Source organism: Pinus tabuliformis, chromosome J, assembly GCF_031772625.1.
Source record: "Pinus tabuliformis cultivar Carrire ecotype Pingquan chromosome J, CPIR1, whole genome shotgun sequence".
Classification (NCBI taxonomy): domain Eukaryota; kingdom Viridiplantae; phylum Streptophyta; class Pinopsida; order Pinales; family Pinaceae; genus Pinus; species Pinus tabuliformis.
The window spans coordinates 1,466,691,115-1,466,702,402 of NC_142295.1; the positions used below are offsets into that span (position 1 = coordinate 1,466,691,115).

The 11,288-nt window shown below is 34.1% G+C and overlaps 1 protein-coding gene across 1 annotated transcript; it reads left to right on the top strand.

Moving 5' to 3' along the window:
* The first annotated feature begins 3,292 nt into the window (after nucleotides 1–3,292).
* Nucleotides 3,293–6,445, top strand: LOC149232896 (uncharacterized). Its single transcript, XM_089376599.1, has 3 exons — nucleotides 3,293–3,851; nucleotides 4,436–4,565; nucleotides 4,690–6,445. The coding sequence occupies exons 1-3, from the start codon at nucleotides 3,719–3,721 to the stop codon at nucleotides 5,927–5,929; spliced, it is 1,503 nt and encodes a 500-aa protein (XP_089232725.1). The 5' UTR covers nucleotides 3,293–3,718; the 3' UTR covers nucleotides 5,930–6,445.
* The last annotated feature ends 4,843 nt before the right edge of the window (nucleotides 6,446–11,288 follow it).

An 11,288-nucleotide genomic window follows, 5' to 3' on the forward strand; every position in this document is an offset into this window, starting at 1 on the left:
AATTAATATTTTTATATAGTGTAAAAATATTCAAAAATATTTAATTTAATATTATAATATTTTATGTTGTTTAGGGGATTAAATTATACGGTGAGAGGGTGTATTATTAAGATGATTTATGATGTGAAGGTCACAAATCTAGCCATGTCAAGGGTTGGTGTACCTAAGGGTGAGTATGATCCCTAGGCAATTTTGATGGCTTAGATGCCCATGGGTCACGATTTCTGAGGGAAAAGGTTTTAAAGTGTTCAATCCTATCACGACTCACATAACTTTGCCCCCAAAAAAAAGAAAAAAAAAATTTGTATCAAAAAAATATTTAAAAATAAATAATGAGAACATGGGAAAAGAAGATGTGATTTAAGTTGATTTTTTTAATCCCCTAATGGGATGTCACATAGTTAGCCTTGTGAAATCACAATATTTAGCTATTTTTAGCTTTTCCCACTCTCTCGGGCCATAGATAGATTACACCAAGTTATACTATATGCTCCATCTTGTACACATGGGTTTTAATGAGGGTGTATAAGGTTTAGTGCCTTCAAGATCATTTTCTCCTCCCATATTGTCTCATGATTATAGACCACCATCATTCTCATGTCGATCCATATTGGCGTTTAACAAAATTGATGCTTTCAAGTCTATATAAATGATTATGATATCTATGCATTCCCCCCACCTCTCTTGCAGTGCTTGGTAAGTAGATAATACATTCCCTCTTTGGTAGATTTTCTTATTTGATACCTTCATCTCTAATCTAGGAGAGTTAGCTTTCCATGATAGTCTCTTCCTTTCCATTTGCTCTAAACGTTGGTAGTCATTGTTGGCTCCCTACATTTACTCTATATCCTATTATGTGGAAGTATGGTCTAATTTTTATCCTTCAATTGCACCTTCCCCTTGGGATCATCATCTTTTCTTCTTCATCTCTTCCCTCTCGCATACTCGGATGGTCAAATGTCTTCGTCGACTTCCTACGTTCACCTTGACCCATCTTTGTAGAAGTCTAATCTCTATTTTCATCCTCTTCTTTGTCTCCCTCCCTTGTCTTAGTTCCTCTTAATTCATGTTGTGTATTTTCCTTGTCCCATACTTCATATTGGAACTAGTCAAGGCAATCGGGGTTGTCATGGTTGTTGGGGTCACTCGTGATGTCAAATGCAACAAAATGTAGAGAACTAGAGAACAATCAATTGGGAACAAACTCCACAGGTGGCAAGAAATGAAATCAGTAACAATGTGGAGAGGCAATTCATCTACAATAAGGAAATTGAAAGAAATGTCAGACGATGGGTCCCTTATACGAGAACTAGTTGATGTCACTACAATAGGTGCCTTCCAACCATTGATCTTTACGAGTAAGTAAAGACATTTATGAGAAAGATGCTCGTGGAGAGAAGAAAAAATCACTAGGAAAATCGACTTTGCATTTATTCCCTTCTATTGGAAATAAAAAATTAGACAGGAAAGTGTTTTATCAAATAAAAGGATTACAAACATAGACTTCCAAGACTCAAAAGAAAAAATAGAGAATCTAGAGACAATAAGAATGAACTCCCCTCAAATTAATGTATTTATATTTAATTTTTTTATTTTACTTTCATTGAAATTTATAGATATAGACGAGAGAGTAGTTATATTAATAATAAAACATTTATAAAAAAAAAATTAGGTCGTGAGAAACCCTGTCATAATTCAGTTGTCAAACCAAGAAAAACTATCTCTCAATGCTATCAAAGAAAACCTATCATAATTCAATTTTTGAACCAATAGTGAGGACAACTATCTATGGATTCTCTCAGTGAATGCAAACTTGCTCATAACCTTTATAAGGAAAATCACGCTACCTGGAATAAACCTATGGTGGTTTTGAGAGGGGGCAGACTTTCACTCTTACCGAATTCCTATTCCTCTAGATCTTGGGTCATTAACATGTTTACTTAAATCCCAGGAAGATGGACTCTTAGCCAAGCCAAAGCAATTTTAGAACATACTCGAAGCTCAAAAAGCTTATCATCTTATAATAATATTCTTTACAATAAATATGAATTCCAATTTTTTTATTAATTAAAATAAATATAAATATCTAACCTTCAAGGGAAAATCCTGAACCTTAAAATATATTAGATATACAAATGTGAATAAAGATACAAACTCTATTAAAAAGCAATCTAAATGTTTTGATTTTAGTATAAATTAATTTACTATTAATTTAAATAAAGCACTAATAAAATGATATATTTATGATTAGGTAAATAAAATATTATATTAGAATTTGAAATTAGGTAAATAATAATATTATATTAAAATTTGGAATTTCATACGTATAGTTGAAAATAAAATATAATTTACATATTTTTCAATGTAATATTTATGAGAGTTTTTAAAACACTTATCAATATAGCCTTAATTTGTTATATATTGTTATAGAATGTAGGGACAATGATGTCACTTTCGAATTTTATATTTCATTATTTAAATGATCATATTTAAAAAATATAGGACACAGCAAGAGTGTACATATAAACAATTTAACTGATATGGTAACAAAGTATACTTTAATTATATAAAACCAGGTTTTGAGTGTGAGAGATGCACACTTCATTGAATATATCGAATATAGGGACTCGAATAGATTTGATTACGAACACGATGATTTGGTACACAATAATAATTAAGTTAATAAGTAACAATCCATTCATGTAACCTGTGTGTTTGACTGCTGTGAGATAATTAGGTTATTGCGTGGGATGAGAAGAGAATTTAAAAAATTGGTTTACGAAGAAAAAGCTCTCACAGATTTCAGGGAAGATGTTGGGGGCAAAGGAGGGAACCGAAGAATTTCTTTATTGGTTCGGTAGATATTGGAGGGGGCACTTGTCGATGCGGAGAAGAAAGCAGGAAACGTATTGGGTTAAGTAACTTTTAACGCTCCCCATTTCTAGAGCGGATGCATCGTCAACGGCTTGAAAAAATAAAAAAAACACATAAAGTAATGGAGGAGGAAGTAAAAATATGGCCAGGCAAGTGAATAGATTTAATAAATTATATTTGTTTGTTATGTCTCTGGTTTTTTCTGCGTTTCTTCCTGCGTTCATATTCATTTTTCGTTGGGTAATTTAGCCATTACAATTATTGTAGAAGGAGGCTGGACACGTTGCCCAACTCTCGTAGCCCAACACGTGACATCGACTGTTCTGGCCGGTCGCTAATTTCTTCCCAGCAAGGCTGATAGCTTTATGGAGAGTTGACTTCCCACATCCATGAGCCTATATACGCCCCCGAGGCCCGCCCATACCAAACGATTAGTAACACAATACCAAACTCGTTTTTCTTTTTCTTGTTTCACTTCTTTGTTTGATCAAAACCCAACTGAAAGGAATTTCTGAAACGCCCCCCACCATGATATTTGAAGTCCTGTGGGCTCATGGCAATTGATGAGATTGGTCTGGTTTCATGTTTAATGCCTGAGTGCTCGTAGGAAACTTGAGAATTTGATACAGTTTTGGAGTACTGGTTTTGCTCCTTGGATGCAAAAGTGTGCATATAGTTTTTTATTTTCTTCTGATTCTTGAAGGGGACGAGGTTCCCAGAGCTCATTGGTGATCAGAAATTGAATGTGCAGTAAGCACAACGTTGTTTAAGTTTAGGTTTTGAAGTTCGCCAGTGCGAAATATAAAATTAATTGCATTGCAGAGGGGTGATTTGAGAAGCCTCTATGGGGCGTGCACCTTGTTGTGATAAAGATGGTTTAAAGAAGGGTCCTTGGACACCCGAGGAAGACCAGAAGCTTACTGATTATATTCAACGCCATGGCCATGGAAGCTGGCGTACACTTCCTAAACATGCAGGTATTTTGAAGAAGAATGCCTGTACAGCCCCATCTAAAGATAGCTCTCATATTATTTAGAAGTGATATATATACTAATATATATATATCGCAAGATGTTTAAGAATCCATTACTAAATATGCATTTTTGATGATCTCAGTCTGTTTGGAAACCTTTTTGTTTTGCATATTTGATGATCTGAGTGCAGTAGAAGACTATTAAATCGCATCTCTAGATTTATAGATTGATGAAATCTTATTGTCATTAATGTACCTCTTAGCTCACGCACATTTAAATGAGTCTCCACTGACATTTAAATGGATCTATTATATTGTTGTCATTTAATGCACCATGTCATTCAATGCATCTTTTAGAGGCCTGAATATAAATATCTCATTCAGTACACAACTTGGTACTTTTCATATTTAATACACTATTTTGATTCAATTCACAGACATGCAAGTTAACAGATCATCTCAATCCCCATAGGAGTGGACTGAGGCACAAAGTCTTTTTGTTTATAAATATGAACACAATTTTGTTAGCATGCCTGGATTCTAGATAGATGGGAGCAAGCTAAATATGAGAGTTTTATGAATATGCAGGACTGCTGAGATGTGGGAAGAGCTGCAGATTGCGATGGACGAACTACCTCAGACCGGATATAAAACGAGGGAAGTTTTCATTTGAAGAAGAGCAGACGATAATTCAGCTTCATGGTGTTCTGGGAAACAAGTAAGGTCACGCTGTTGTCAATTTTTAAGATTATGGAGGTCAATCTGTTCTTAAATTCTCAGAATTCTGTTTTGGGTTTTGATTGTTTAGCTGACTGTGAGAGGAATTTTTATGTGTTTTACAGATGGTCTGCAATAGCATCACATCTTCCAGGAAGGACAGATAATGAAATAAAGAATTACTGGAATACCCATTTGAAGAAACGCCTCCTGCAGATGGGAATCGACCCTGTGACTCACAGGCCGAGGATTGATCTCTTCAATTTCTCCAACATGAGTCAGTTGCTGGCTCCTGCTAGCTTAAACCACATGGCTGCTCAGTGGGAAAGGGCGAGACTGGAAGCTGTGACTACAGACTATTTGAGGGTCCTTGCAGCCTACAGATCAGCAGCCATGATACAGCAGGCTTCTCACGGTCAGAGCTCTACAATGGAAGCCGATCATCTGATGAGTTACTTGAGGAATCAGCTCGGGGATTCAGGCTTCTGCAATATGCCCGATGCCATGAATTCTGTCATGCCTCAGGCTAATTGGGCACTAAATTCTGAGAATCTGGGATCATCAGATTCTAATGCATTAGCAGCCCAGCTTATTATGGACCAGCTGCAAGTTCCAGCCGCTCAGATTATGCAAAATTTGCAGAGCCAAACGCAGAATACTGCAGAAATGTCTGCATGCTCTTTGCCCCTCAATGGCCCTTCGATGACTCAGTATTCATCACCCACTTCTACTCTTTCTTCACATGATGCGTTTCATACCTTGAGAGAGGAACATCACAACAACAATAGTAATAAAAGTAATGTGCCTAGTAGCCATGACTCTACCACAAAAATCAATAGCCAGGCTCTTCTGCAAGATCAGGGCTATCACAATTTGATGAATGCTTCAGCTGCCTTAGTTCAGCAGCATTCAAGAAGCCAGGACAAGAACTCTCTGAGCACTGATCAACTTGTAAGGAGTCCAATACTGTGGCCTGAGGAGCAATTATTTGGCATTTCCAAGAACAATAATCCAGAATCTATACCTGCACTTGTGTCCACGACCTCCTCTCCTAACATATTCAATGACACCTCCGACATCTTTCAGGATGCCTCACCTGTTCAGAACTCTCAGAATGGCATGAGAGGCGATACTATAAGCGCTAATGGATATGGGCTTCCACCAGACCTTTTCTTGGATTTTAGTCTTGAGACTACAAAGCAGCAGAATGTGGAGACAATGGCCCCTACAGCATCCACAACACACATGATATCAGGGTCCTCTTCCTGGTCAGAGATGCAGAATTCTCATGAGGATGGTGGAAATTATTGGAGTAATATGCTCAAATACGTTGGGGAAAACAGTATGAGCAACTCAGATCTTTGAAGAACCATAGCCCAGCTGTGACTTCAATAACACATTGAAAGAGATGGAAATCTCCTCTCATTTTAGGGGTCAGTTGATTGTCTAATTGTTTTGTTTTATTTACATGATCAGCAGCATGTTCATAGGTATTATCCATGGAGAGAGAGAGGGGCTGAATCAGCTCTGTATCTTGTTACAGAGAGCACAACGAAAGGTATGACGGGAAGGGCAGAACGGATGGTTGATTTGTACTTTTTCTGTGATGCAATTTGAAACATTGTGTGTATATAGAAACCCTTTTGTTGCTCCGATAAGCAGTGTATTGATGAAAAGCTGCGTTTGTCGGTCCGCATGGTTCTTCTGTATGCTAGTCTTTGTGTAGCTTAGAGATTTGATAGGAAGACATTCATTATCGATTCTTTGTTTTGCAATTATTGCTTCAATCCTACGTGCTTTTTGCACAGAAATTTCATATGTTGAAGTACTGTAAATTTACTCTGAATGAGATTTATTTATGATAAATATTTTTTAAATTAATTTGGACCTATTTTCCATGGAACAACCTCTCCGTTCCGTTATCGAACTCATCAATGCTACGTGAACTGTTCATGGTATGACAAACGTCACTGCACTTGAATTATGATCCACATGACTACCGCGCTTTTCATTACATAATGCTTTGTAAAGCACTGGGTTCTTTGAAGTTTGATCATCCTGCACTGCCACAATTCAAATCAAACAGTAATGGAGAGGTCCGAGTTTTCTCGACATTGTATATATAAATTATAATCTCTTGAGGTCCAAGTTTTCTCAATATTGTATATATAAATTATAATCTCCTGACATAATTTGGTAAGTTTGTATTTTTGAAAATGTAAAGTAATTGTGATTATACTGTTTTATATTTAAATCATTGTTAATTTGCTAAGTTTAGTTTGTGTTTTTGAGAATGTAAAGTAAATGTGATTATATTGTTATATATCTAACTTATCTATTATTTGGATAGTGCATTTAAAGATTATAAAAATAGCAACTTGGTTAGGCTATTTGTGGGTTTTTTTTGTTGTGGTTAGTGCATTGAAAGATTATATAGGTACTGATCCCAACTATATAATCAACTGTATTTACCAATTCTTTTAAATATAAAAAAAAATTGTGAAATATAAAATAGATGTGAAGAAAAGATTTGATATTGAAATCTAGGAAAATTGTGAAATATAAAATAAATGTGAAGAAAAGATTTGATATTGAAATCCTTAGTTGCTTGGGTGGCTTATATGTAATGTTGTATTATGATGGTGCATTTAGAGATTATATAGATAATGGTATGAACTATGCAACATAAGTAAGGGATTAGTCTAATTTATTTTTGTTTTTTCAGAAGATAGTGGAAAATCTATCATAATTAAGTTGTCAAATCAGTAGTAAGGACAGCACTGGCTGACTAGTCCCTTATTCAAAAAAAACCAGTCACCTGAAATTACCCAACTCCTCTCTGTTATTCAAGGAAAACATATCACCTGGAATTACCTTGTTGGTGGTCCTTAAAAGAGCAGACTTTCACTCCTACTAAATGCTTCTAATTCTTAAAACTTTAACTTATTACTTTAATTTAAAAAAACAAACTCTGAACCAAACAAATACAGATTTAAAAAAATTACTCTAATTTTCGATTCAAATATTGCTTTGTATAAATTTAATATAAAATTCGGAGTCGCAGCTCGAATGCGAAGGTAAGAAGTTCGAAGCTCACAGTATTTCCAACTTAGTTACTATGGCGTGGTAAACGATGTTATGTGTACGAATTGAAAGAGGATCTGGAAGACCTTTTTAACCGACGTATAAGAAATATATATAAAAAGAATTTAGAGATCACAACCGACAATTTCAAATTTTACCGAATAGTGTTAAAGGCACAAATTAGATTGTCATCTAAAAACATTTTCTGCGCTCCAATTCCAGAGGTAGGACAAGAGGCTTTTCTGGGCGGTAGGTTTTTTCTCGGAACTCTTATCCAGCTGTAAATCAATAAACATGGATTTTCTTTCAACGCTGTTTAAATTTTTCTACGTATTAGGTTATTTTACAATTTTGTGGAAAACTGTTTCACCAAAATTTTGCTCAAAATAACCGAAACTTAGATTAGTTATACTCCTCTTTTGCTTTATATGACAATATTTTTCAGCGTAATTTAATTGTTTTACGTATCAAATCAATTTACAAATCTGGGAAAAAGGTTTCACCAAATCCCCCAAGAAAATAACCCAACTTAAAATAATTAAACTTTCTCCTTTTCTTTCTCCGCTTTCCTCTTTTGCAGTTGGTTATGTATTTTAATGATACTACATAAATGTTTTGAAGGGATCGAAACCCTAGATTGGTGACATATTTTTTAGTTCTTGAAAGAGCTTACGACCCAAAATATAAAATAGCTAAGCTTAGAATGGATTGAAAATCTACCATGGTTACGTATATATTATTTAAAAAAAATTCTTGAAACCCAAAATATAAAAAATAAGAATCTGGATGTACATTTCTCATTTTACTAAGTCTTTTCCTATTTTATTAAATTTCATTAAGCCATTTCATATCCCATCCATATGAATTAAATCTGTAAACCCCAAATATAAGAATCATTATTAATGCTGATAGATATCTCAAATTTCACCATGTTATTTAATATTTTATAAATATGAAACAATTTCAGATGAAAGGCTAAGGCGTTCGAATCCCACATGGTAATTGGAGACATAATAGAAATAGATGCTTCTGGTTAGGATCTACTTAGTATATTTCAATTTTTTTTTTTTGAGAAATCATAGTTTGATTTTGAGAATCACAAAATCTTTAGGTTAGGATGGGTTGGAAGTAATGTTTATGTGTTGTTGTGAGTTCCCAGGAGTCATTCTAGAAACTGTTAATTCTTATGTTATGAATTGAAGTCATAATCTAGATGTGTCCAGGTCATTATGTTAAGTCTTATATATTTACAACTGATGTTATTAATAAAATATCAAAATGTAATTTGTGTGTATGAATATCTATGATTTCTCTCTCTATCTTTTAATATGGTATCGGGCCTATACTGGATCAAGTGGGAAGCTCGAAAGTGTGGTGAAGAAAAGAGCGAAACCATGAGATTTCAAAGTTGATATGAGTGTTAGTGATGACCATATCAGAAAAAATATCACAGATTCATTTAACCCAGGGTGTTGGAAGTAATGTTTCCATATGTTGTTGTAAGTTCCCCAGTGTCATTTTTATAAGCTCTTGATTCCTATGTTATGAGTTGAAATCATGATCTAGATGTGGAAATGAATGTGTTATGTCTTATATATTTGTAATTGATTTATGTGTATGAATCTCTGTGACATTTTTTCCTTTCTATTTTCTAATTTTCTAATATGATGTTAAGCTTTTCCTATTAGGACAAATGAAATATGTTAAAATTATAGACAGACGAAAGTTCTCATTACAAAGTGGAATTTTTTTTTATTATTTCTCTATTTTCTAATATGATGTTTGGTGAAGTATTTTAAAATTATAGACAGAGAAAAATTCTTGGTACAAAGAGTGGAAAATTTTCATGGAACAAGGCGGATATCCCCACATTTTACTACATAGTGAAACCAGCTTAAGGAATAAATATGAATTTTGTCTATTAATGATAATAATTTAATTTTATCACTCTAAATAATACTTCTTTCTTGAAAGTAAATTCGCCAGATCCAGACGATGGGTGACTCTGAAGCTGTGATCGACTGGTTTGATGGTGACAGCCAGTTCGATAACCTGCTTTTGGAGCTTTGCCAAAAGGTGGTAAAGAGATCTTCAGGAAGGCTTCCATAGTATCATAATAAATCAAGTTTCCGGAGTCCATAATCAACAGTCAACCAGCAGATTTTTGTGTGGAAAGATGACACTGTTTTGAAGACGGTCTCTTAATAATGGATGAATTTCTAGATGGGGTACTGAATTATTTGCTAAGGTTTTGTTAAGAAAGGACAGCCAGTATTTCTGTGATGTTTAGCTCGTGAATGTCTAGCTTGCTATCGTCCAGTTGTGGATCCTTCATAAAAATGCTTGGATTGAATGACTTTCAGGGCTCTCTTTTGTTTATTTTGACATTCATTAAATGACAATAATAGCAGCTTTTGTAAAAATGCTTTGGATGGAATAAGTCTTTTTTACTTTATCATGCTTCATTGTTAAGGAATTCCTAAATCATTTCTTATTATAAATTACTGGTTAAAATCTTATTTAGATATTGACCTTTCAAAAAGAAAAAACTTTAATTGTTTAAGAATTTAATTTATTAAAATATAAATATCTTTTTCTTAGAAATAGCAAAATTGCAGCTGCAGTTTAATTATCTAATTTATGGGGAAAATCATATTCAATACATATCAAAATTATAGAGCAAGATTACACCTTAATTATCCAATTTATGGAGAAAAGCACATTCAATAAATATCAACTTTATATATTGCATAATCTGAATAGGATAAGGGTTTTGCAGATGACTAAACCTATTTATTTGATTAAAATCAGTAAAATGAAACTATGATCCAAGCAAAAAAGATCCAAATTTCAAACCGAATAGCTCTGTAAACTTGTACTGAAAACTGAGGAGCCTATTTATTTTATTAAAATCAGTAAAATGAAACTATGATCCAAGCAAAATGATCCAAATTTCAAACCGAATAGCTTTGTAAACTTGTACAGGAAACTAAAGCATCTGTGGCATGTTTTTCCATTTTATCGAAATGGGTTTTTATCTGCATGCATTCCATCTCAGTGCACAATCACATATTTTAATGATCTGACATAAAAGTTTTGAATTGATCGGCGACCGAGCCCATTGCACCCAGTATTATTATAATCACATTATACGTACTGTAGGGCCGCCTGACTCTGGAGACAAAGATAACGTTGACCAGAAAAAGTTAGGATTCCGTCAATTTTGTTACAATTATTTTTTGGCATTGGACTGTCCCATCTCAAAACTTCGATTACTGTGAGAGGTATAAGCAACATAAATTTACCAGTCCAGATACTGGCCGGCCGATTAATTTCATGAGGTGAGTTTCAAGCCAGCGCAGCCAATGGGAGTTTAAAGGGTTAACTATCCGACTTCGGATAACTGTAACAATCTTGTCAAAGGAAGTGAAGGGAGTGTAGGTAGTGGGGTGGGGACGGTACATTGTTTCTGTTTCTATTTTTATTGGATTCTGAAGTTATAACATGTGTGTCTATGTAAAGTGATTATTTATTTTAATTTTTCGAAATACCAGATAGATATTAATAATAAAAATAATATATATCAAATAAATTAAGTAAAAAAAAAATGTATCTGTGGGTTTGACTAGTAGAACAATGA

What these genes read in the sequence shown, in the direction of transcription:
- LOC149232896 (XM_089376599.1), top strand. Translation starts at nt 3,719, where the DNA reads ATGGGGCGTGCACCTTGTTGTGATAAAGATGGTTTAAAGAAGGGTCCT. An exon ending in TACACTTCCTAAACATGCAG is followed by an intron (nt 3,852 to 4,435) that starts GTATTTTGAAGA and finishes ATGAATATGCAG; the next exon opens with GACTGCTGAGATGTGGGAAG. An exon ending in CATGGTGTTCTGGGAAACAA is followed by an intron (nt 4,566 to 4,689) that starts GTAAGGTCACGC and finishes TGTGTTTTACAG; the next exon opens with ATGGTCTGCAATAGCATCAC.